The sequence below is a fragment of the Hypanus sabinus genome, chromosome 23 (assembly GCF_030144855.1).
Source record: "Hypanus sabinus isolate sHypSab1 chromosome 23, sHypSab1.hap1, whole genome shotgun sequence".
Lineage (NCBI taxonomy): Eukaryota > Metazoa > Chordata > Chondrichthyes > Myliobatiformes > Dasyatidae > Hypanus > Hypanus sabinus.
In genome coordinates this window covers 55,615,020-55,642,186 of record NC_082728.1, presented here as the reverse complement: position 1 = coordinate 55,642,186, position 27,167 = coordinate 55,615,020, and the positions used below count along the sequence as shown (strand labels likewise).

The 27,167-nt window shown below is 43.3% G+C and overlaps 1 protein-coding gene and 1 long non-coding RNA gene across 4 annotated transcripts in view; one reads left to right on the top strand and one right to left on the bottom strand.

Annotated features, from left to right (window-relative positions):
• The window catches only part of LOC132380203 (tripartite motif-containing protein 16-like), a 51,492-nt gene extending 41,333 nt beyond the window's left edge, over positions 1 to 10,159 (top strand). Inside the window, exons 5-7 of one of the 3 annotated variants that reach the window (XM_059948902.1) lie at positions 2,933 to 3,013; positions 3,556 to 3,618; positions 5,121 to 10,159. In XM_059948902.1, coding sequence (XP_059804885.1) covers positions 2,933 to 3,013; positions 3,556 to 3,618; positions 5,121 to 5,653 — 677 coding nt within the window. In that variant the 3' untranslated portion in view covers positions 5,654 to 10,159. Of the gene's footprint in view, positions 1 to 2,932; positions 3,014 to 3,522; positions 3,619 to 5,120 lie in introns of all 3 variants that reach the window. The other 2 variants (XM_059948901.1, XM_059948903.1) reach the window with 2 other exon arrangements.
• On the bottom strand, positions 7 to 20,922 carry LOC132380207 (uncharacterized). The gene is made up of 3 exons (XR_009507699.1): positions 20,784 to 20,922; positions 18,290 to 18,416; positions 7 to 747 (listed from the first exon to the last, which is right to left on the bottom strand). It is a non-coding gene; the product is annotated as an uncharacterized LOC132380207 (long non-coding RNA).
• Positions 20,923 to 27,167: the final 6,245 nt, after the last annotated feature.

The window sequence follows — 27,167 nt, the reverse complement described above, 5'->3', positions numbered from 1 at the left end:
CCCTTCCTGTTCCGGTATCTGCTGGGCGGGTGCGGAGGGAGAGGTGGAGTCTGGTGATTGGAGGTGGATGGGCATGAAGTTGGGAGGAGGATGTCATATCAGAGAGCCTGGTTACCAGGTAATGTTGCACATGGAACATTTAAGGTAAATGATGTAATAAAATATTCAACAGGTGCTGGGGCTGAATATGACAGTTCATGAGTATGCACACTCACTCTTATGTAATCAAGATCAGATTCCAATTTATTATCACTGACCTACAGTGATGTGACATTTGTTGTTTTGTTGCAGCAGTAGAGTGCAAAGGCATAAAACTAACATAAATTAGAAAACAAATAAATAATCAGTCCAAAAACAATGAATAACAAAGTAGTAAATCATAAGCACAAGAAACTCTGTAGATGCTGGAAATCCTGAGCAACACACACCAAATGCCGGAGGATCTCAGTAGGTCAGGCAGCACCTATGGAAATGAATAGATAGATGACGTTTTGGGCCAAGACCTCCTTCAGAACTCATCCAGACTGTCCTGATGAAGGGTTTCAGCCCAAAATGTCAACTGTTAACTCTTTTCCATAGATGCTGTGTGGCCTGCCTCAGTTCCTCTGGCATTTTGTGTTGCTTAACAAAATAGTACTCCAGTACATTTAGAAATATGATATTAGAGGGGAAGAAACTGTTTCTGGATCTTTCAGAGTGGTCTTCAGGCTCCTGTAATACAGGAGAGGATGGGTTTCACTCTTCCTTCTGTGGGAAGAGAAACAATGACAACGTTTCAGTTTGAAGACTATTTCTGTTTCATTGATCCTGCCTGAATGGTTGAATATTTTCAGCCTTTTCTTTATGAGCTTTCAGGTATATGCAGTTTGTTTTGATTTTTTATCTCCAGTGGCAGCTTGCAGGGCCTTAACACCAATCGACAGAAGGGAACAAACTTTCAAACTGATCACCCTTTCAACCGTCAACTTCTCTGGCCTCCTTCCCACCTTCCCATACTGGTAGCAGGAGGCACTTTCCTTCAGGGTTGTGAATGTTGCAAGGCCAGCATTTATTGGCCATTCCTAATTGTTTAGCTGTTGTGCTGTTGTTGAACTGAAATGTAAAAGTACATTTAGGAACTGTGTGCATCCTATACTTCGCCTTTTTCGTTGAAATGAAGTATTGAGTTGCTGGTGGGTGGGGGGGGGGCGTGGGGGGGAATGGAGGCAAAGGCTCCAGTTGCTTTTCATCGCCTTGGGTCATGCACCATCATCAGTTATGAAGGCATTGACCAATAAAGTCACTCCAATGTAGGAATTTCTTTTTAAAAGAATGATAACATTGGGCAAGTGGAGTGGAGATCCAAAAGATAAAAACAGGGCACATACAAGACATTAATAACTTCCAATTAGCTGGCACTGACATGAGGGAACTATGTAGTAATTTTATAATGGCAGGGTTGTGTCTGGTGATGTGTACTTACAGGCTTTTTAAATCTGCCCGATGGAAGGGGGGAGAGAGAGAATGTCTAGGGTGAGTGAACTCTTTGCTTAAGCTGGCAGTTTTATTAAGACCAGAAGATAAAGCCATATGCTAGCGAGTGCAAGAATAGCATGATCAGGCATGATTAATGCACGGCTGAGAGACTGGTGTAGGCACAGGGCTTCAGGTTCCCAGATTATTGGGGCCTCTTCTAGGGGAGGTACAAAAAGGATGGGTTACACCTGAACCCAAAGGGACCAATAAGCAGGTTGAATACAGCTGTTAGGGAGGGTTTAAACTAATTTGACAGGGGAAAGGAAGTGGAATGATAGGGCTGAGGAAGGGGAAAACAGAAATAAATCAAAGATAGTGTGCAACAGAGATGATACTAAGGACAGGCAGGAGATGAGGCATAATCACAGCCAGTGGGATGAATTACAGGCAATAGAAGCCTGGTGCAGTTAAAACAGAAAGCAATAAATACTGGACTGAAAATGTTATATTTCAATGCACACAGCATAAGAAATAAAATGGATGATCTTGAAATTCAGCTACAGATTGGCAAGTATGACATTGTGGCCATCTCTGAAACTTGGATAAAGGATGGCTGCCATTGGCAGCTGATTGTCCAAGGATATACGGTGTATCAGAAAGATAGGTTAGTAGGCAGAGGGGGTGGTGTGGCCCTGTGTATAAGAAATAATATTAAATCATTAGAAAGGGATGACATAGGATCAGAAGTCTCAATGGGTTGAGTTAAGAAATGACAAAGGTAAAAGGACCCTAATGCAAGTTGTACACGTTGTTCATTTTCCTCCACAGATGCTGCCTGATCCATTAAGTTTCTTCAACATTTTGTGCATGGCGTTCCAATATCTGCAATCTCTCTTGTGCCCTCAAGAGAGAAAACAAGTCAGATTTAAGAAGAAGAGAAGGTGTGGAAGAGAGGAATAGGACGGGGGAATATTTCTGCTAGGGTCAGTCCAGGGTTACCATGAAGATGAGTTGTAGAGATCATAAATTGAAAAGGGCAGTCTGAGAGAGAGTAAATGAACTGAAGCTATTACTAGAAATTGTGATACACTGTGTGTTTGGATTTTCCCAAGAAGTCAGGCATTGCTGATGGAGGCTGTATCACAGATGGAGAAGTTATAGTGGAAATGACCAGTTCTTACTCTGGATCTGTTCTAGGATTGTTTGCGGTACAGCGTGAAGCAGGTTTAACTCTAACCAGTGCTGCATCTGCCAAGACAATGTAGAGAAGTTTTGTTCTGTATTGAACCTGTGCTGTACTACATAGAGTGTTGGTGCGACTGTACAGGGACAGCTGTACTCAGCACTGAGTCTTTACAAAAAACTATTACTTGTATGCATGGCTCTCATGTTGTGTGTTTTACTGTTTTATGTTTTTAAATAACTTTTTTTGATTCAACAGCAAAACTTAAATTAAAATGTTGTCCTTCACCTCCAGGATATGGTCCAGCTCTGTCAGTGCCTCCAGGGAACCAGCAGATGCCACGTGCTCCCTCCCCAAGGACAACTGGGCATGAAGGTAATTGTACTGAGCTGGTACTGTATTTGTCTTAGGAATGGATTTGGCTTGATGGCATGAGCTTTATTCTATATCTAACCTTTTTTTTAAACTTAGCTTTATCCTAACCTCTGTTGTCCCTGCCCCAGGAGTGTTTGTCATGGTGGTATATAGGAAATGCTACCCTTTTTATTCCTTACTCTATCTACACTAGATGTACTTGTGAGATAATATACATGGAACTTTTCTCTGTTTCTAACCTCTACTGTACCTGCCAGTGTATAAACCCCAGCAAAGATCAACTGGCCAGAGTGGTTCACCTTAGCACCGTTCACTACATATAACTCCAACAAAGGCTCTCAAGTCCTTTTGTCCTCCAGTCCTTTGTACAGGGTCCATTAGACCTGGTTCAATGTTCTATTTTGTTTTGGGTCAATGTTCCATTTTGTACTCTGGATTTCAATTTAGCCCCAAAATATGAAAAATAAAACATGCTAAGATGTGTGAATATATTTCTGTCTTTTATGCAGACCATGATATCTCCAACTCCATTAACCCATTAGATACCTGCCTCATGGAAACAAAGCCAGACCCCACCTGCAAGAAGAGAGCAGATTATTTAAACCGTATGTTTGCATCTCTTATTATTTTCTATCCAAGGATGTGCAATGGCAACTATCACACTGGGAAATCAATCACGGGTCCCTGGCGTACACTGTCAGTTGGTAGCTGGTCACAGTCTGTAATTCATTTTAGATGTTGCAATTTGCCTCATTAACTGTGACTTAGCAGAAGCCAAGGGGTTGCAGTATTATGCGCTGGCAACATCTTCCTCTGCTGGGAGGTCATTTTGCAGGAAGAAATGGAAGAGAAGCCTCTTGCTTTTGATTGACCCATGAGAAATCAATGTCAACATTCATGCATCTCTGCTGGCTACATGGAGAAAAATGGAGGGTTGTGGGCAATACAGGAGAGAGGGGGTTAGTTTGATTCTGGACTAGGTTTATATAGGTTGGCACAACATCATACTGTGTTTTACTGTTGTATCATAAAGCTGACCAGTCTGAAGTGGTAATTGGATCAGATTTTCCCTACAACCCAGGACATCTTTGACTTTTTTGCTTGTCATTTCTGTTGCCAGTTCAAATTTCTCTGTTTTTAATGAAGGTGGATGCAAAATACTTACTTAGTTCATCTGCCATTTCCTTGTCCACCATTACTACCTCTACAGTGCCATTTCCCAACAGACTGATATCTACTCTCACCTCTCTCTTACTCTCTATATATATCTGCAAAAACTTTTGGTATCCTCTTTTGGTACTGTTGACAGTTTACCTTCATATTTAATCTTTTCCCTCCTCATGACTTCTTAGCTGCCTTTTATTGATTTTTAAGAGCTTCTAAATCCTCTACCTTCCCACTATTTTTTTGCTTAGATGTTGTTTTTGACTTCACTTGTCAGCCATAGTTATGTCATCCTACCTTTAGAATACATCTTCTTCTTTGAAATGCATCTATGCTGTGCCTTCCAAATTTCTCCCTGAAACTCCAGCTGTTGTACTCTGTCAACATCCCTGCTAGTGTCCCCTTCCAATCAAATTTGGCCAGCTTCTCTCTCGTGCTTTTCTCTACTGTAATACTAATAGATCTCACTTCAGTTTCTCCTTCTTAAATTGCAGGGTGAAGTCTATCATATTATGAACATGGTCTCCTTAGGGTTCCTTTACCTTAAGCTCTCTACTCAAATCCGATTCATTGCACAATACCCAATCCAGAATAGCCTTTCCCCTAGTGGGCTCAACAAAGGTGTTCTACAAATTCACCCTCTTGGAATCACGCACCAACCTGACTTTCCCAATCTACCTGCATATGGAAATCCCCCATGACTATTGTAACATGTAGATAGGCACATGGACAGGAAACGCTTAAAGAGCCAAACATAGTGAAATAGTTCTGGCTGAATTTGTTCGGCATTGATGACTATTTTACCCTATGTCAATGACTCTGCTCTACAACTATGACTACAACCTAAGCAACTGTGTAACACTTGTGCTTAGCGGGACTATATCCTAGTTGTCCTATGACCTTAATAGGAGTGTGCATTAATTATTATCTTCTGTGTCTGCAGATGCTCTTCATTTGATGTTTGACCCCAACACAGCTCACAAGCATCTCCTTCTCTCAGATGACAACCGAACGGTGACAGATGTTGATCCTGACTGCGTCCCCTATCCAGAACACCAGGACAGATTCAACAGCTTCCCTCAAGTGTTGTGCACTCAGAGCATATCGGAAGGCTGCTGCTATTGGGAGGTGGAAATGAATGGACACTGGGCAGGAATCGGGCTCACCTACCAAGGGATCAAGAGGAAAGGGTCAAATATGAGCAGCCTGATTGGGAGGAACAATCTCTCCTGGTGTCTCTTGTACAGCAACAGCAAATTTTCTGCCCTCCACAATAAACAAGAGGTCACTCTCCAGTCAGGAAGGCAGCAACGGATCGGAATCTACCTCGACTATTCTGAAGGGGCACTGGAATTCTATGGTGTTGGGAACACGATGAGTCTCATCCACAGATTCAAGGCAGTGTTTACAGAGCCTGTCTATCCTGCTTTTTTTGTTTTTCTGGGAACATCCCTCAGTCTCTGCCAGTTGAGTTAGGGGAAACTTCTTTCAGGGGATAAAAGACTGCATGTTATTTCAGGATGGATCTTTTGCGAGAAAGGAAACTATATACCATACCTGGGGAATGTCACCCCAGAGAGTAGGAAGAATGTGGATTAGCACTGTTAAGTGCAATGGAAATTGGGAAGTTAGATAAGAATGAGGGAGAATGGAACTGCTAATAGGTTGAACTGAGGCAGAGGGGGAGAAAACTCTGGAGAGTCTAACAGTGAGCAGTTGGGCTGAGTTCTTTATTTCCTTTCAAGGAAACATTTCCAGCCCGAACATGTATTACCTTTCTTTCAATAATCCTGGATCAAAGCCAACTAACAAACATCATGGGTGTGTGGGGGGGACGCAGTCAGGATGTGATAATGCACACCTTTCCCATCTTGCTCCAGCAATGAAACATTGCCAAAAGGGGGCAGTAGGCCAAGAAGAGGTGGTTAGAAATGACAGGGTTGGAAGATGGAGTATAGAGGATTTGAGAACAGTCATGGATAATTTCAACTTTTGCTTTGCTAACGAATCAGAGGGTAAAAATATAAGTTTTGGGGAAGTATTTCTTGTGTGCTTTGTAGTATAATTATTTAATCTCACCCTCTCCATCCCTGGTCTAAAAACACCCAGAGGTTAAAACCCAGCAGAACAAGTCATCCAGATCACTTTGACTGTTCCATTCAGCACCTCCCACACTGCTATCAGAGAACATGATGGGAAGACCAACATTCTGCCTTTGATAAATTGTGTATCCTGCATATTTTTGTTGTCTTGCCACTAGATCAATGCCTCAGAATTTCTCCTCTTTACATATACAGTTAAAATCTCCTGCCCCTCTCCTTTGGTACTGCCTTCTCCCTCAAACACATTGATAAGGATAGAGCAGTAGATGTAGTTGTATATGGATTTCAGCAAGGCATTTGATAAGGTACCCCGTGCAAGGTTTATTGAGAAAGTAACGAGGCATGGAATCCAAGGGGACATTGCTTTGTGGATCCAGAATTTGGTTGCCCACAGAAGGCAAAATTGTAGATGGGTCATATTCTGCATGCAGGTCAATGACCAGTGGTGTGCCTCAGGGATCTGTTCTGGGACCCTTACTGTTTGTGATTTTTATAAATGACAGATTAAGGAAGTGGAAGAATGGGCTCTTAAGTTTGCTGATGACACAAAGGTTGGAGGTATTGTGGATAGTGTGGAGGGTTGTCAGAGGTTACAGCGGGACATCAATAGGATGCAAAACTGAGCTGAGAAGTGGCAGATGGAGTTCAACACAGAAAAGTGTGAGGTGGTTCATTTTGGTAGGTCAAATATAGTATTAATTGTAAGACACTTGGCAGTGTGGAGGATCAGAGGGATCTTGGGGTCTGAGTCCATAGGACACACAAAACTGTTCCGCAGGTTGACTGTGTGGTTAAGAAGGCATATGATGCATTGGCTTTCATCATTTGTGGGTTTGAGTTTAGGAGGTGAGAGATAATGTTGCAGCTATATAGGGGCCCACTTGGAGGACTGTGCTCAGTTCTGGCTGCCTCACTACAGGAAGGATGTGGAAACCATAGGAAGACTGCAGAGGAGATTTACAAGGGTGTTGCCTGGATTGGGAAGCATACCTTATGAGAATAGGTTGAGTGAACTCGGCATTTTCTCCTTGGAGCGATGGAGGATGAGAGGTGAACCTATAGAGATATGTAAGATGATGAAAGGCATTGATTGTATGGCTAGTCAGAGGCTTTTCCCCAGGGCTGAAATGGTAACACGAGAGGGCACAGTTTTAAGGTTTTTGGAAGTAGATACAGAGGAGATGTAGGGTAAGTTTTTTTTACGCAGTTAGTGGCCAGTGCGTGGAATGGGCCGCCAGCAACGGTGGTGGAGGCAGAAATGATAGGGACTTTTAAGAGACTCCTGGATAGGTACATGGAGCTTAGTAAAATAGAGGGCTATATCTTATAAAGGCTCAGCATTATCTCCTTGCTTTTATATTCCATTCCCCTTGAATAAATGCCAACGTTGCATTTGCCACCTTTACCACAGACTCAGCCTATGAATTAACCCTCTGGAAGTCTTGCACAAGAATTCCCAAGTCCCTCTGCACCTCTGAGGTTTGAACCTTCTCCCCATTTAGATAATAGTCTGCAATATTGTTCCTTTTACCAAAATGTATTATCATACATTACCCAACATTGTATTCCATCTGCCATTTTTTTTGCCCACTCTTCCAATTTTTCAAAGTCATACTCAATCACATTGCTTCCCCAGCACTGCCTACCCCTCCATCTATCTTTGTATCATCCGCAGACTTTTCCACAAAGCTATCAATTCCATTATCCAAATCATGGACAAACAGAGGAGAACACCACTAGTCACTGGCAGTCAACCAGAAAAGGCCACCTTTATTCCCACTTGCTGCTTCCTGCCTGTCAGCTATTCCTCTATCCATGCCAGTATCTTTCCTGTAACAGATTTTATCTTGTTAAGCAGTCTCATGTGTGGCACCTTATCAAATGCCTTCTGAAAATCCATGTAAATGACATCCAGTGATTCTTCTTTGTCCTCCTGGCTGGTTACTTCCTCAAAGAACACTAACAAATTTGTCAGGCAAGATTTCCCTTCACATGCTGACTTTGACTTATTTTATCATTAATTTCCAAGTATGCCAAAACCTCATCCTTAATAATGGACTTCAACACTTCCCCAACCACTGAGGTTAGGCTCACTAGCCTGTAATTTCCTTTTGCCTTCCTCCCTTCTTAAAAAGTGGAGTGACATTTGCAATCTTCCAGTCCTCTGGTACCATGCCAGAATCAAGTGATTCTTGAAAGGTCATGACTAATGCACCCATTAACTTTCAACAACCTCTCTCCAGACACTGGGAATGTAGTCCATCTGGTCTAGGTGACTTACCCATTTTAAGACCTTTGAGTTTGCCTAGCACTTTTTCCTTTGTAAAAGCAATGGCATTCAATCCTGCTCCCTAACATTCACGGACCTCTGATACACTGCTATATGTTCCACAGTGAAGATTCATTTGCCATCTCTTTGGCCCCCATTACTAACTCACTGGCATCTTTTTCCAGTGGTCTAAAATCAACTCTCACCTCCCTTTTACTCTTTATATAACTGAATAATTCCTAACCACTGTCTCTATTCCCTTTCCTTCCTGAGACTGAGCTTGTCTGCTTTGTCTCAGTGAGTTGCAGATCACCCACCCAAAGCAATAGTAACTACATAATCCCACCTATGTAACACCCATTGATGTTTCTGCTAAACTCAAACACAACAACTCTAAAGCATTCTTTGATGGCCTCCATCAGCTTCCATACAAATCTAAGCTGTCATACAAATGCCTGCTGACCGTACCCCAACTCCCACAAGACCAGGGCATTCTGCATGCCATAGATTACTAGGAACTGTTGGATTGATTGCACATAGCGGGAGTGAAACTTGAAAAGAAGCAAGCGGGAGCAGTCAGGACATTCTGTGCACTGCATATTGTGGGATAATTAGGCACTTGTCAAGGGTCAATAAAAAGAAGTTAGATTTAAACAGAGCAGCATTATGTGAGTGGGACAGGGTTGAGTCTTTGGCTCATGGAGGTTTCAGCAAGGAGAGTTATGTAGATTTTCTTTCTTATTGCATGGTTAGAGCAGTGGGAATGCCAGAGAGGTTGGTGGAATGCTCCTCTTGAGGGGTGTGGAAAGTCAGGGAGACCTCCAGTGTCCCTGACGACTATACCTGCAAGATATGTGGCCAGCTGACTGTTATGGAATTGAAGATGGAGCTGGATCAACTCTGGATCATTTGGTAGGCTGAAGGGTAGACAGGTGATACAGGGAGGTAGTTACACTTAAGATGCAGAACACTGGTAACTGAGCAACCATCAGGAAGGGGAAAGAGGATAGGCAGTGAGTGAAGGGTACCCATGTGGCCATTCCCTTCAATAACAGCTTTTGGATAGTGTTGTGAGATGGTCCAGAGGAGGTTTACAAGAATGATTCTGGGCATTAAAGTGCTAATGCATGAGGAGTGTTTGATGGGTTTGGGTCAGTATTCACTGGAAATTAGAAGAATGGGGGGTGGGAATCTCATTGAAACATACTGAATATTGAAAGGCCGAGATACAGTGGATGTGGAGAGGATTTTTTCTAAAGTGGCTGAGTCTAGGACTAGTGGGCACAGCCTAAGAATAGAGGGGCATCCACTTAGAACAGAGATAAGGTGTGTAGAGGCCAAGCCATTGAGTATTTTAAAAGGTTGTTAGGTTCTTGATTAGTCGAGGCATCAAAAGTTACAGGGAGAATGGGGTTGGGAGGGATAATAAATCAGCCTTGATGGAATGGCAGAGCAGACTCAGTGGGCTGAATGGCCTAATTCTTATGTCTATGTCTTACGGTCTTTATTTCAAACATTAATTATTTTTTTGCAATGTTACATTCAGCTGGATTGACATGAATATACTTTGATCTAAACTTGTACAAAATAAAGTGTGCTTTTGGAATGACATTAGCAGCATGAGTAATAAAGTAATTGAGATATGGGACACCACAGCCTCTGAGGCTGTCTCTGGTTTACTCACTGGCACTTCCTCTGTTACTGTCAACAAATAACCATATAACAATTACAGCACGGAAACAGGCCATCTCAGCCCTTTTAGTCCGTGCCGAATGCTTACTCTCACCTAGTCCCACCAACCAAATAGATTTCTGATATCCTATGGTGTGTCAGCTACCATTATCCGATAATAGATCCACTAATGTAGAACAATTGGATCGACATTAAATAGACTCAACTTAGATCCTGAATTTTTGACTAAGTGTGTTGCATTTGTCAACTGTTTTGATCTAGACCTTGTAAAAATTATAAGGAAAGATAGGGATATTTATCGTAATTTTCCCTTCGTGGATAACTCATGATAGCTCAACAACAGTTCATTGTAAAAGAAAGAGAATCCCAGAAATGAGGTAATTTGTAGGAGATGTCAAATCAGCCACTATAGGAAAGGGCACAGTTTGTATCACAACTTTGTGTCCACATCATTGTACACTGCTTTGGCAATATTCAGTCATGAAGCACCTATTCTGCATTTTCTGCAGAAGTACAACCAGTTAAATTGCATGCTAAAGCACTTTATCTGCTTTCTCAATTCCAGCTAGAGTGAGAACCCACAGACCGTTCAGGTAAAACAGTCTGATGAGATTCAACCAAATCTTAATTTCATATATAATATTTGGCTGTGTGACATGGGTATCTGCTGATGGCCCTGTTTGTTGAAGAAGCTCTAAGTTACAACAGACATACCACTTTTAATTTTAGCAAGGTGGAATTATTCACATTTACTTAATTTGGGCCCTAAATTATACTCTGGAAGAAAGTGATGTTTAAAACGTTGTCTTTCCTAGCCTCCTGCAACTGTCTGCCGTCCTTTGGCATCCACTGGCTGAACACCCACATGAAAGAATTCTCACAGATGGTATAACTGGAAGCATGTTTAATCACTGTTTTCAGTGCTAAATAAAGACTGGAAAGTTTGTATATGATTAAATTTAAAGCTTAAATACTGATTCAGACATTTTCCAAATTGAACCAAATCCATATATTCTTGCAAACAATTTCAGTCTTCAATGGTTTTTGTCATTTTCACCTTCTTTCCTTAAACCTGCTTTTCGTCTTCATAACTAATAATATACTTAATTTAAATTGTTAGCATAAAAAGGTAATATTGTTCCTTTCCACTTTATTTTTGAGTTGTCCCCCTTTTATAGAAAATATCAATGCAGATATGATAGGGTCCCTTAAGAGACTCCTGGACAGGTACATGGAGCTTAGAAAAATAGAGGGCTCTGGGTAACCCTAGGCAGGGGTCACCAACCTATTTTGCACCACGGACCGGTTTAATATTGACAATATTCTTGCAGACCGGCCGACGGGGTGGGGGTGTTAATCACAACCGGAATATAGGTGATAAGTCACTTATAAGTGGCTAATACACTCAATTTTGTTTCTAAAAGGGTTTATCTAACAAATTTAATATTAAGCACTGCGCATATTTTCCTCGTGTGAATATAGTGATAAATCAATTATAACTCACTTATAAGTCAATAGCATCATAACATTTTAAGTAACATTTGGATATTAAACACACAGTGCATATTTTCCTTGTATGAACATATAAAATCATTGCAACACACCAGTGAGAGGACAAGGTAAGGGCTGGAGGTCCCATACCAGGGCTGCAGTGGTCACAGTCCAGAGAGAGTGAGGAGTGCCACAGGGTGTGCACCCGCCCCCCCCTTGTAGGTAGGTAGGATCTATTGGCCGACAGAAGTTTGGCTCGAGGGATGACTTTCAGTAGATCGCAGCGAGGTAGCTGCTCTGCTACTTACGAAACAGCACGAATTAGGTCGTCTGCAAATATAATAGCACTGGGTTCCCCATAAACGTTCGTTGTGTTAAACAGGTTCAGAGGCAGCGCCCATCTGTCTGCGCTCCAGGCCAGTGCAATGGCACTTCTTGCCTGCCGCGTGAGGCGGCTGGTTACCCGAGGCCAACCAGTGACCCCTGGCGTGGGGGTGTCACTGTGTTTAGGTGACTGATGACCTCGCGTGTGTTCAAGTTCAACAGTGGGTGTGACAGGGAATGAGGAAAGGTGCAGCTGACTCATATCGTTTCCTTGCAGCCGGGTGTTTGGGGACCACTGTTCTAAGGTGAGGACATGTTCGGCACAGCTTTGTGGGCCGAAGAGCCTGTATTGTGCTGTAGGTTTTCTATGTTTATATGATGTTTCATTCACTGAACAAACTTCCCTTCAGATCTGCTTTCAATTATTTCCCACATCCAATGAAATATCTTGTAACTGGGTTTCACGTAATTCCAGGCCATCTGATTTTCTGGGGGGATGTGGGAGGGGGGAACACTTTGGTTTTATTTCTTCACAGACCATCCACAATGCTTTGAGCAGCCAACTCCCTTTCTCAAGAGGTAGGGATCAAGTTATTTTGGTTTTGTGTGATCCACCACCCACATTGTCTGGGAAATGAAATCACAGTGGTGAAGTTACTGGACTAGCAGCAGGAGTTCTACCCTACTGATGCTGCAATGTGAGTCCAAATCCCAGCAGACTCTCAGCTTTCTCCCCACAGGATCATTCCCTGTGGCCACAGCAAATCTCTGGTGCCTCTTGCAATGCTCTGAGTGAGGAAATGGAATTCAGGGAAGAACAGACACTGGGATTTGAGAGTGTGGTTGGCTTCCCCAGGATGCAGGCTGCTGCTGACTGCAATGGTGCCTATTAACAACCCGAATCATTTGATGAGGAAGAGTTCATGTTCTTTCAGTGTACACCTTGGATCACTATTACAGCCAGTGTTATGTTTCCTTGAAGCACACACCCTGTCGGTTCATCCTGAGGGAATCTGTACTGCTGAGCATTTTCATAGTACACACAACAGGACAGCAGCAGACCCTTTGGCCCACAATGTCTGTGTCAAACATGATGCTGAATTACACTAAATCCCTTCTACTTATACATGATCCATACCCCTCCTTTCTCTATGTGTTCATGTATTTATCTAACAGCCTCCTGAATGCCACTATTGTATCTGCTTTCACTATTGTCCCAGGAACTCATTGCAGGCACCCACTACTCTCTGTAAAACAGTTGCCCCACACATCACCTTTAAACCTTAAACTCTTTTCACCTTAAATGCACGTCCTCTGGTACTTGACATTTTTACCCTGGGGAAATGATTCTGACTGTCTACCTTATCTATGTCTCTCATAATTTTATAAGCTTTGATCAGACCTCCCTTAAGCCTCCAATGCTTCAGAAAAACCAACTCAAGTTTCTCCAATCTCTCCTAATAGTGCATACTCTCTGATCCAGGCAGCATCTTGGTAAACTCTCTTGCACCCTCTCCATGACCTGTACACAATACTCCAAATGTGCCCTACCAGAGTTTTATGCATTTACATGACTTCCTGCCTCTTGCATACTCAATGCCCTAACCAATGAAGGAAGCATGATATTTAATCAGTGGCCACTTAATTCGGTACCCTGCTTGTTGATTCAAATATCTAATCAGTCAATGATGTGGCAGCAACTCAATGCATAAAATCAACAGACTTGGTCAAGAGGTTCAGTTGTTTTTCCAACCAAACATCAGAAAGGGGAAGAAATATGATCTAAGTGACTTTGGTTGGTGCCAGACAAGGTGGTTTGCATATTTCAGAAACAGTGATCTCCTGGGATTTTCATACACAACAGTCTCTGGAGTGGGGGCTTCCCAACCTTTTTTTTATGCCATTGATCAATACCATTAAGTGAGGGGTCTGTGGCCAGAGTTGGGAACTCCTGCTCTAGATTTTACAGAAAATGGTGTGAAGAACAGAAAACATCCAGTAAGTGGTAGTTCTGTGGGCATAAAAGCCTTGTTAATGAGAGAGATCACAGGAGGAACAGCCAGACTAGTTTAAGCTGATAGAAGACAATAACTCATATAACCACACGTTACAACAGCAGTGTACAGAAGAGCAGACTGCATGTCATACCTTGAAGTGATTGGGCTTTACAGCAGAAGACCACCAGCATACACTCAGTGGCCACATAATTAGGTACAGGAGTTATCTAATATAGTGGCCACTGTGTGTAAACCTTCTTTACAACCTTATCTACTTGCACGGCCACTCTTCAGGAAGCTATTTGCTTGAACCACAACATCCCTTATACAGTCCCTTATATAAAACAGCACAGCATAGTCTCTTTGGCTCATGATGTTGTGCTGAGCTTTCAACCTACTCCAAGATCAACCTAACCCTTCCTTCCCATATAGCCCTCCATTTTTTCTTTCACCTATGTGCCTACTTAAGAATCTCTTAAATGTCCCTAATGTATCTGCCTCTACCATCACTTCTGGCAGTCTGTTACACCCACCCACCACTCTGTGTAATCTTACTTTTGATTTCTCTCACTGAAGTGCATCACTTTCCTACAATAACTTCATTTGCTAGTTGCTCATCCACTCATTGAGTCCATCTAAATCCCACTGCAGCATCACTCAAGTGAAATCAGTGGTTTATGGAGCCACCTGTTGTGGAAATGCTAAATAACAAGTAGATTGTAGAGTGATTCATTAAATTATTTAGATTCAGAGCCTGGGCTAGAATTTGGTACACTTTGCTGATATATTGAAGTAAAGCTCCAAAGTCATTTTCAAGTTTGCTGATGGCACTACTGCTGTTGGCCAAGTCAAAGGTGGTCATGAATCGGCATGTAGGAGGGAAGACTGAAAATTTGACTCAGTAGTGCCACAGCAACTGCTTACTCGAGGTCAGCAAGACCAAAAAGATGATTATTGATTTCAAGAGTAGGAAACTGGAGGTCAGAGGATCAGAGGTTGAGAGAGTCAGCAACTTTAAATTTCTAGGTGTTACTATTTTGGAAGAGCTGTCCTGGGCCGAGCATGTAAGTGCAATTATGAAGGAAGCATCGCAGAGTTTCTACTTCATTTGGAGATTGCAGAGATTTGGCACAACATCTAAAATTTTGACAAACTTCTATAGATGTGTAGTGGAGAGTCTATTGAGTGGCTGCATCACAGCCTGGTATGGAAACACCAATGCATTTGAACAAAAAAGTAGTGGATATGGCCCAGTTCATCACAGGTAAAGCCCTCCCAACCATAGATCACATCTACACGAAACACTGTCGCAGAAAAGCAGCATCCATCATCAGGACCCCCCACCACCCAAGACATGCTCTTTTCTCACTACTGTCAGCAGGAAAAAAAATATAAGAGCCTCAGAACTCACACTACTAGGTTCAGGAACAGTTACTACCCCTCAACCATTAGGCTCTTGAACCAAAGGGGTAATTTCACACAACTTCACTTGCCCCATCACTGAAATGTTCCCACAAGCAATGGACTCACTTTCCAAGACTCTTCATCTCATGTTCTTGATATTGATCATATGTTTATTATTTCATCTTTTTGCATTTGTACACGTTGTTGTCCTTGTTGTTCTTTGATACCGTTATGGTTATTATTCTAGAGATTTATTGAGTAAGCCCACAAGAAACTTGTGGTTGTATATGGTGAAACACATGTACTTCGATAATAAAATTTATTCTGAACTTTTTTATTGTGATGATCCAAGTCTTATTGTGTGGTTGGCTGAGACATTAATTACTGGAGTTCTTTTCCTAGTGTTCCTGTACACATTTCCTCTTACAAAAAAAATCACAAAAATTTGCAGATACTAATTGGCTGAATGGTAGAAAGCAGAGTGTGTTGGCGCATGGCCAAGTGGTTAAGGCGTTCATCTAGTGATCTGAAGGTTGCTAGTTTGAGCCTTGTGTGTGTGTCCTTGAGCAAGGCATTTAACCACACATTGCTCTGCGACGACACCAGTGCCAAGCAGTATGGGTCCTAATGCCCTTCCTTTGGACAACATCGGTGGCGTGGAGAGGGGAGACTTGCAGCATGGGCAACTGCCGGTCTTCCATAAACGTTGCCCAGGCTTGTGCCCTGGAAACTTTCCAAGGCGCAAGTCCATGGTCTCACAAGAAGGCAGAGTGGTGGTCTGGACTGGAGATGGTTTGCAGAGAGTGATGGTTGAAGGTTGTTTCTCAGACTGGAGATAGATGACAGAAAGTGTCGGTTGAAGGTTGTTTCTGGACTACAGACTCATGGGCAGAGAGTGATGGTCAGCATTTGTTTCTCAGACTGGAGTCTGATGGCAGAGAGTAATGATCGAAGGTTGCAGTGATTACTGTTTGGTACTGGGACCTTTATAATTTTTTATGTTATAAACAATTTAGATGTGAATGTACAAGGTATGGTTAGAAAGTTTGTAGCTGATACTAAAAAGTAAGCAGTAAAAAAGGTTTTCAAAAATTACTGGTGGTAAATGATCTGAGGAAAGGCAAATATGTTCACTTCAGGTACTTGTGAAATATTGCAATTTGGGAAGTCAAATCAGGGTAGGATTAATACAATGAATGGTTGGGGACTGCAGCATGTTGTGTACAGAGGAACCTTGGAGCACAATTATATAGTTTGCTGAAAGCAGCATCAAGAGTAGACAGGGTAGTGAAGAAAGTGCTTAATATGCTGACCTTCACCTGTCAGGTCACTGTGTATGGGAGTTGGGAAGTTAAGTTACAGTTATACAAGATGTTGGTGAGATTGCACTGAGTACTGTTACAGTTTTGTTCAACCAGTATAAAAATAATATTAACCTGGAAAGAGTGCTGAGAAGATTTATAAGGATGCTCAAGGGATGGGTTAAAGGGAAAGGCTGGGCAGGCTAAGATTTTATTGGAGGAAATCACATGGAGATTTTATTCCCTGGGACATATGAGATTGAAGGCTGATTGTTAAAGGTGTATAAAATCATGAGGGGTATAGATACTGTGAACACACATAGTCTTTTGGTAAATTATTATTGTAAAATGTACAGCAGTGAAAAATCTGTCTTGAATACTATCCATATGATCAGTTCATTACAGCAGTGCACTCTGGTATGCCAAGATTAAACTATAAGAGCATGAACTGTTTTGAGTACAGAGAAAGCTCAGTACAGTACAGGAAGATGTAAGGTGCCAAATCATCACAAGATAGATCATGAGGTTGAGTCTGTCTTACCATACCTTTCCTAGGGAAGGGAACTAAAAACAAGAGGGCATAGGATTAAGGTGAGAAGTGGAAGATTTTAAAGGGAGCCAAGGGGCAACTTCTTCGCCAGAAGGTGGTTTGGAAATGTAATGAGCTGCCAGAGAAAATAGTTGATGCAGGTACAGTAACAACAATTGAAAGACATTTGGGTAAGTACATGAATAAGAAACGTTTAGAGGGATGTGGGTCACTGGGACCAGCTTGGTTCGTATGGACTAATGGAGTCAAATGGAGTTCCATGCTGTATCTCTGGACAGAAACTGAAAGGAATCTCGGTGCTCTAGTGCATCAATCACAGAAAGCCAGAAGGCAGGTCCAATGAGTCGTAAAGGAGTCAATGACATTTTGGCCTTCACTGCAGAGGGGTTTGAATTTTTTTTATTGATTTTTTTAATGTATTTCTACAACCACTACAATCAAAAACCCAACAGCAAAATGAAGATTAATTCAGTGCAAAATAAACATATCAATTATATAGTTCAAAACAATAGGAAATAGCACCCAGAAAAAAATCATATAAAGTTAGTATCCTCCCCACCCTCCCACAGGGGAAAAAAGAACTCCAGGCCAACCATTACAAGATATAAAAAAATTAATTGGAACATTCAAACCCCCAAAACTCTAAGTATAAATAAAAACAATTTTTTTTGTTTCAATTAAAAACAAACTTGCAACACTTTTTATATAGTGTTGGTGCAAGTTTAGCTGGAATAATGTGGGCAGTTTTAATAAAATAAAGAATGTCAGAGGCAGAATGAAGGAGATTACCCAGGCTAATTCCTGGGATGAGAGAGTTGTCCTACCAGATAGACTAAATAGTTTGGGTTTAACACTTTTAGTTTAATGTCAATGTTGCAGCATTTGCAGTTGTTTTGTTCTTCTAATAGCAAAACCAGGAAACATAAGGCACATAAATTTAGCATATACAAATATATAGTATAACCTTATAGAAATGACTTACAGCCAGTTGAATATTATGTGGCATCTCATGGTATTTTCCGCTGAATATAAGATTAGGCAAAAGTAAAAATACTGAAAGCACTCAGGCAGCATCAATGGATAGTGTTGACATTTCAGGTCGATGAGACCTACAACAGTAAGGAAAAACATTTGTTTAAGTTGCAGACAGAGGGAGGTGTGGAATGAGGATAATAAAACAGAGACTAATTTATCAAGGTAGTAATTACCCTGAGAAGTAGCAGATAAAGACAGTAGAGATAAAAAGTAAACTCACTGATGAGCTAACTAAAGTGCCAGAGCCTGGAAGATTAGAGTGACCTTTGTAGACTGAACTAAAGTGTTCACAGAGGAGGCCATTTTGAGCAATGTATTAAAATGGTCTCAGTGGGTTGCTGGGTGGTGGGAAAGAGCTGAGTTAAGAGATATTGCTAGTCATCCATAGGAAAGTGCTGTCAAAGAGCATGCAAGCTGTGAAAGGAATAACTCTTTTGGTGAACATCTGTAATGCTTACTGACAGAATATTACAGATCATCTTTTGTATTGACATGAACTTGCTTGTTTTTGATTACAGCTCAGCATTCAATACTCTCACCCGCTCCAAACTCATCACTAAGCTCCAACGCCTGGATCTCGGTACCTCCCAGTGCAACTGGATCCTTGATCACTGATAGACCCTTTTAGTATGGATTGGCAATAACATTCCCCTACACTCACCATCAGCACAGGTGCACAAGGCTGTGTGCTTAGCCCCCTGCTCCAGTTGCTTTATACTTATGACTGTGGGGATAAGTACAACTCCAGTGCTGTTTAAAGTTTGTTGATGGCACCACTGTTGTTGGCTGAATGTAAGATGGTGACAATTAGCATACAACGGGGAGATTGAAAATCTGATTGAGTGGTGCAACATCAACAAACTCTCACTCAACGTCAGCAAAACCAAAGAGTTGATTATGGACTACAAGAGGAGGGTCTGGAGCTTTAAATTCCTTGGCATCAACATATCAGAGGATCTATCCTGGGACCAGCACACAAGCGTCATCACAAAGAAAGCACGACAGTGCCTCGACTTTCTTTGAGGTTTGCGTAGACTGGACATTCACCAAAAACTTTGGCAAACTTTTATGGCTGGTCATTTCATGGCTTAGTCTGGAAGCACCAAAGTCAAAGAAAGGAAAAGGCTATAGTAAGTGGTGAAAACAGCCCAGTCCGTCATGGACAAAATTCTCAATATCATTGGAATCTCAAGAAAGTATATACACTCACTTTGATAATAAATTTACTTAGAACTTTTACACTAATATCTAGTTTTGCATATGCTTATTTTACTGTTTTGTTTATATCAAACTTATGTTCTTAAGTGTTGTTGTTTGTACCCATGTATATGTGTGGGATGCTGCTGTGGGCAAGGTTTTCCAGTGTATGTGACAATAAAACTTGACTTCAATTAACAATACCTTTGGGTACTGAAATGGGAGAGAAGGTAATGAAGGAAAGAGGGTGAGATGGGATCCTGTCCTTGCTCTGTCCATGGGGATATCTGTCTTGATTACCAGAAGGGGTTGGGATGGTTTCTCTGCCATTGGTCTAAATGGGGTTCTCCCTCCTTTCTACCCAGGGGATAGACCCTGTCCTTATTGCGAATGGGGAACCTCTGACCTTGCTCTGCTCATGTGACGGTGAGGAGGGGAGAAGGAACCCAGCGCTTGTTTGTCCGGGGGTGGGGATCTCTGACTGGTGTCCTGGTCCAGCATTACCCGGGGAAGAGGGTTTCCTGACTTGGTTCTGAGCGGAGGTCCCGGTCCTTGTTTGTCCAAGAGATTCCCAACCTGGCTCTGAACAGGGAAGGACCCTGTCACAGGCTGAGAGGGCTGAAAGCAGCAGAGTCGGATGGTCAGTGGGAGGGTTTGTTCACCTATCCGCCCCGATAGTCTACGCCTCTTGAGGAAACCTGGCAGCGGGGGACAGCTAAGCTGCAACAATGGCCGAGGCCGAAGTAGAGGACAGTAGCCTAGCCCTTGCCCGGGTGCGGGTGTCGGCTGATCGGCTGATGTGCCCCATCTGCCTGGAAGTGTTCCGGCAGCCGGCCACCCTACCGTGCGGCCACAGCTTCTGCCTAGCCTGCATCGAGCGGCTGTGGGAGCAGCCAGCGGCCGGCGGGGGCTACAGCTGCCCTCAGTGTCGCCAGAGCTTCAGTCTGAGGCCGGCGCTGCGGCCGAACCCGATACTGGGCGACATCGCGAAGGAGCTGGTGGCCGAGGCTGAGGCCGATGAGGAGCGGGTGGCCGGAGCCGGAGCCGAAGCGGGCCCGGTGACACCCTGCGACGTGTGCCCGGCAGCCCGGCTGCCCGCCGCCCGCTCCTGCCTCCTCTGCCTGGCCTCGTATTGCGAGCGGCACCTACGGCCGCACCGGCTCAACGCCGCCTTCCGCGACCACCCGCTGGCGCCACCCGCCGCCGACGTGGGCCGCCGCAAGTGCGCGCCGCACCGCAAGCACCTGGAGCTCTTCTGCCGGACCGACCGGACTTTCATCTGCGGCCTGTGCCTGGCCGCCGAGCACCGGGAACATCAGGTGGTGTCGCTGGACCAGGAGGCCGAGAACCGGAGGGTGAGAGGCAGGGCTCATCTGTGGGGCGAGGAAGGCAGAGGTCGCCGTGGGCGTCAGGTGTCAAAAGAGTTCACTTGGGATGAGAGAGCAGCGTAATCTGTCTAAAGGACGGGAGAGTGGGATCACTAAGGGGTGAGGGGACAGCTGTTGCTTGTGGAGTGGTGAAAAGGTTACTGGGGTGGCAGTCACTGGGTGGTTTGAGAGGTCATCTGAGGAGGTAGGGGTCACCTAGTAGAGAGGGGCTGAGATTTAGGATGGGATGGGGTCACCCTAGTGAGGAGGTGAGCGGTGAGAGGTCCCTTGTGAGTATTGACCATGTGTCAAATCAGCTGGGGTTGCACAGGGCATGAAGAAGTGAGAGGTCATGGCACTGGGACTGAAAGAGGAGTCACATGGGTGTCTGGGCTAAGAGGGGGCAGAGAGTGCCTGAGGTTGGGGGAGGTGTCATCTGCAGGAATTTATATTTTTAATGGTGGGAGTTCCCTTGGTTTGCCAGGAGTGAGCTGTCATCTGGGAAGTGAGACATGGGTGGGTAAGATGGTAGAGACAGGTGTTTCTGACCGTGGGGGTGGGGGGATAGGTTGCCTGAGAGAAGGTGAGATGCTGATGGCAGGGTTTATCTAGGGCTGAGGAGAAGGCCACTTGGATGTTGGACAGTAAGGCCATAAGATAGGAGCAGAATCTGGCCATTTGGCCCATCGAGTTACTCTGCTGTTCAGTTTCAGCTGAGGTATTTTCCCTCTCAACCTGCTTTTTACCCTTAACATTTGACACCCTTACTATCAACCTCCACTTTAAATATACCCAATGACCTGCCCTTGACAGATGTCTGTGGTAATGAATTACACAGATTCACCACTCTCCTCCTCATCTCTGTTCTAAAGGGATCTCTTCTATTCTGAGGCTGTGCTCTCTGGTCCTGGACTCTCCATCTAATGGAAACATCTTTTCCATATCCACTTTACAATAGGCTTTACAATATTCAGTATGTTTCAATGAGATTCTCCCTCATTTTTCTAAACTCCAGCATGTGTACCCTTTCATGTCAGGGTTCATTCTTGTAAACCTCCTCTGGACCCTCTCAAATGCCAGCATATTCTTTCTTAGATATGGGGACCAAAATTCCCGATAGTACTCCAAATGTTTGATCAATGTCTTTCAAGCCTTGAGACAGAAAGGACAGGTTACCTGTAATGTGGCCTTCTCATGAAGTTGGGTACTGAGCTGTATCAAGCCCAGAGATATGATTAGACTTCTGGTCCCAGTCCCTCCCTCTGCCTCCTGCTGTGACTCCACTGAGGACAGTTCCTGCTTCTCCATTGTCACTATTTGCTTTCTCATCTTGCAGAAGGAACTTCAGAAGACTGACTTGGAAATGGGAAAACAGCTGCAGGAGACATTGCTTGAGATTGGATCACTTCAGCAAAACATGGACTCTATTGTGGTGAGTTAGACACCTTGGGTCGATGTTCAAAGTAAATTTATTATCGAGGTATGTATATATTACCATGCACTACCTTGAGATTCATTTTCTTGAACATATTTACTGGAAAAAAGAAACAATGGAATTTTACAGAAAACTTTACATAAACAGCTAACAGCAAAAGAAGTCAAACTTTGCAATAAAAATGGAGAGAACATGAGTTGTATAAAGTCCTTGAAAGTGCATCTGTATATCGTAGGTTTGTTGGTAATAGAAGTTTAGAGTAGTGGTTAATGCTGTTATCCACTCTGGTTTAGGAGCTTGATGGTTGTAGGGTAATAACTGTTTCTTAACTTGTTGGTGTGGAACTTAAGGCTTCTGTACCTCCTGCCCATTGGCATTATTGACAATAAGACATGGCCTGGTTGGGGGTCTTTGATGATTGATGCTGCTTTCTTGTTTCAATGCTCCCATGTAAATGTACTCAATGATGGGAAGGGCTTTGTCTCTAATGGACTGTGTTACTTCCACCACTTTTCCATTCTTGGGTGATGGTGTTACCATACTAGGCTGTGATGCAACTAGTTAACAAACTCTTCACATTGCATCTATAGTAGTTTGTCAAAAGTTTTGTTGACATGCTAAATCGAGGTGCTGTTGATGGCACTTTTGTGCTGGTACCAGGACAGATCTTCTGACAAGTTAATACCAAGGATTTTAAAGCTACTGACCTTCTTTACCTCAATTCCACTAATGAGGACTGACTTGTGGGTCTGCTGCTTAATTCCCATTTGGAATTGAAAGGGCCTTCTGTTCCTTCCTTCCTGCAGTTCTCTGTCAGCAGGTGGCATTGACCTCTGCTTCCTTCTCTCTCCTTCTGTAATAAGTGAAAAATTTCAGTTCATCTCAGAAAGTAATCAGAACCAGGCTATTTCATGAAAATAGGACAGCAGTTTCAGACAAAGTGAGGTGGGTATGTGGAATGAGGTGCCAGAAACAGTGGTTGAGCTGGCCACTTCAGTGACATTTTAAAATCCATTGCGATAAGAACATAAGATAGGAGAAGTTTCAAGATCTCTGAGTCTAACATGGGCAGATGGGAAAGAAACACTGGGCAAAACAGTCAGCATGGATGAGTTAGGCTGAAGGGCCTCTATGGCTCTGTGACTAAAGTAGTTTCCATCTATTCAGCATTAGTTATGAATCTCTATCTCCTATCAAGTATTTATTCACTAATAGCTAGAGCTGCAAATGTGTATCGGACTCCTTTCCCTTCATACCTGGCACTTGGAGGAGACAGTGAGTGAGTGGTGCATGTAGTACAGCACAGGAAACAGGCCCTTCAGCCATCTTGTCTATGATTGTTTATTTAGATATATTGTGGAATAGGCTCTTCTGGCCCTTTGAGTCACATTGTCCAGCAATTTAATCCTAGACTAATTATGGGACAATTTAATGACCAATTAATCTGCCAACCAGTAGGTCTTTGGATTTGGCTCCCAGGATGGCCTCCTGTATATTGATGAAACCCGACGTAGATTGGGAGACCGCTTCGCCGAGCATCTACGCTCCGTCTGCCAGAACTGTGGTGCCTATATGGAACAAGTTGCCAGTGGCCACCCATTTTAATTCCACTTCCCATTCCCATCCCAATATGTCTATCCATGGCCTCCTCCACCGTCAGGATAAGGCCACACTTAGGTTGGAGGAATAACACCTTATATTCTGCTATTTTGTGGGGTAGCCTCCAAACTGATGGTGTGAACATTGATTTCTCAAACTTCCAGTAATGCCTCTCTCCCTCCCCCCACCACCATTTCCCATCTCTTTGTCCTTCTCTCATGTTATCTCCTTGCCTGCCCATTGCCTCCCTCTGGTGCTCCTCTCCCCCTTTTTTTTTCTTCCATAGCCTTCTGTCTCTTTCACCGATTAACTTCCTAGCTCTTTGCTTCATCCGTGCCCCTCCAAGTTTTACCTATTGCCTGGTGTTTCTCTCTCCCCTCCCCCCACCTTTCAAATCTACTCCTCAGCTTTTTTCTCCAATCCTGCCGAAGGGTTTCGGCCAAAACATCAAATGTACTTTTTTTCATAAATGCTGCCTGGCCTGCTGAGTTCCTCCAGCTTTTTGTGTGTGTTGCTCAGATTTCCAGCATCTGCTGATTTTCTCTTTTTTGGTCTTTGGATTGTGAGAAGAAACCAGAGCATCTGGAGGAAACCCATGCAGTTATGGGGAGAATGTACAAACTCTTTATAGGCAGCAGTGAGAATTGAACCTGGATCACCTGTATTGTATATACCACTATGGTTTTGTGCTGTGCTGAACAAGCTGCCCTTCACAGCTAGTTCCATTTGAATGCATTTGATCCATATCCCCAGTCTAAACCTTTCCTATGCATGTACCTGTCGAACTGTCTTTAAAGTGTTGTTGTACCTGCCTCACCGACTTCCTCTGGCAACTTGTTCCCTATATGCACCACTTTATATGTGAAGAAGTTTCCCCTCAGGTCTCTTTTAAATCTTCCCCTCTCACTTTAAACCTATACCTTCCAGTTTGTGATTCCCTCTCCCGAAGGAAAAAGATTTAAAAGATCAGAAATGATGGAAGTCACCAAGAGGGTTATCCTCTCATGAAGTTAGTAGATGAGCTGTATATAACATCTGAAATGTGAATAGACGGACAGACAGACAGACATACTTTATTGATCCTGAGGGAATTTGGGTTTTGTTACAGCGGCACCAACCAAGAATAGTGAAGAAATATAGCAATATAAAACCATAAATAATAAAATAATAAGTTAATCATGCCAAGTGGAAATAAGTCCAGGACCAGCCTATTGGCACAGGGTGTCTGAGGGAGGAGTTGTAAAGTTTGATTGCCACAGGTAGGAATGACTTCCTGTGATGCTCAGTGTTACATCTTGATGGAATGAGTCTCTGGCTGAATGTACTCCTGTGCCTAACCAGTACATTATGGAGTGGATGGGAGTCATTGTCCAAGATGGCATGCAACTTGGACAGCATCCTCTTTTCAGACACCACCGTAGAGTCCAGTTCCACTCCTACAACATCACTGGCCTTACAAATATGTTTGTTGATTCTGTTGGTGTCTGCTACCCTCAGCCTGCTGCCCTAGCACACAACAGCAAACATAATAGCACTGGCCACCACAGCCTCATAGAACATCCTCAGCATCGTCTGGCAGATGTTAAAGGACCGCAGTCTCCTCAGGAAATAGAGACTGCTCTGACCCTTCTTGTAGACAGCCTCAGTGTTCTTTGACCAGTCCAGTTTATTGTCCATTTGTATTCCCAGGTATTTGTAATCCTCCACCATGTCCACTCTGACCTCTTGGATGGAAACAGGGGTCACCTGTGCCGTAGTCCTCCTCAGGTCCACCACCAGCTCCTTAGTCTTTTTCACATCAAGCTGCAGATGATTCTGCTCGCACCATGTGACAAAGTTTCCCACCGTTGCCCTGTACTCAGCCCAGACTTCCAGTCCTGCTGCTTTCCTCTGTCCCTTTCCTCAACTGAAAATTCTCTTGTCTCTCTTCAGAGAACCTCTCAGAAAGTGGAACTGGAAATCACCAACCATTTCTCTGCGATGACAGAATCCCTTGATGAGGCCCTGAGAGTGGTGATTGAGATAATTGGGAGGGAGCAACAGGCAGCCTTGACAGAGGCCAAAGCCACCAGGACCCAACTAGAACAGAAGTGTATGGAGCTCCGAGAGAAGAAACTCCAGCTGGAAATCTTGGCCAACAAGAGTGATAACTTCAAGTTGGTGCAGGTAAAATTATTAGTTCATCAGAAAACTCGCAGTTTCGAATTTAATTTTTTGCAGCACAAACAAGGTGCTGGAAGAACTCTGCGGTCAGGCTGCATCTGTAGAGGTGTATGGACAGTTGTCATTTCGGGTTGAGACCTTGCAGGTGGACAGAAGGATAAGAGGAGAGATAGCCAATATAAAGAGGGCTGGGCTACCCCATTTATCTTTCAGTCCAGGTAATGAGCATCTCAACTGTTCATCTCCCTCCAATAAATTCAGCCTGACCTGACTTCCCCCAGCTTCTTGTTTTTTGCTCCAGGTTCCAACATCCGCAGTCTTTTGTGTTTCAGTCTTCATTCACTGTGATGTAATTTTAGAATATTTTTAGTGTATTTAACAATTTGGTCTTTTAAATCACAATTTATTTATTGAGATACGGTGAGGAATAGGCCCTACTGACCCTTTGAGTTTTGCCGCACAGCAATACTGCGATTTAACTGTACCCTAATCACGGGACAATTTACAATTACCTATTAACCTAGCAATCGTATGTCTTTGGACTGTGGGAGGAAACCGACGCACTCGGAGGAAACCCACGTGGTCACGTGGAAAATATACAAACTCTTTACATGCAGCTTTGGGAATTGAATACTGTAAAGTATTGTTAATATTACGCTACCGTGCCACTCAATGCAAGAAGAGCTATGCTATATGGTAAGCAAAGCCAGTTAATTGACATTGAGAATCTAGAAATGGGAGGCTCATTGAGACTGCTCTGCAATTGATCCTGGCTGATCCTTGATCTCTTCCACTGACCTCCCCAGGTGATTCCTGGATCCAATGATACTTTTTGTTTGGTGTGGTTTTCGCTGAGCCTGCAGACGTTTTATCACTAGTTGAGATGACATCCTTAGTCCGCAGTTGTTGGTGTTTTCGTTATATAGCCCCCTCGTTCACTTGCTCGTGATTAGTTACCCCTGCAGTTGACCTTTGAATTCCATTGGCTGGCATTTCTTTGACTTCTAGGGGTTTGTAGATGGCATCTATTTCAATATGTTTGTTTTCAAAGTTATCAGAAGAGA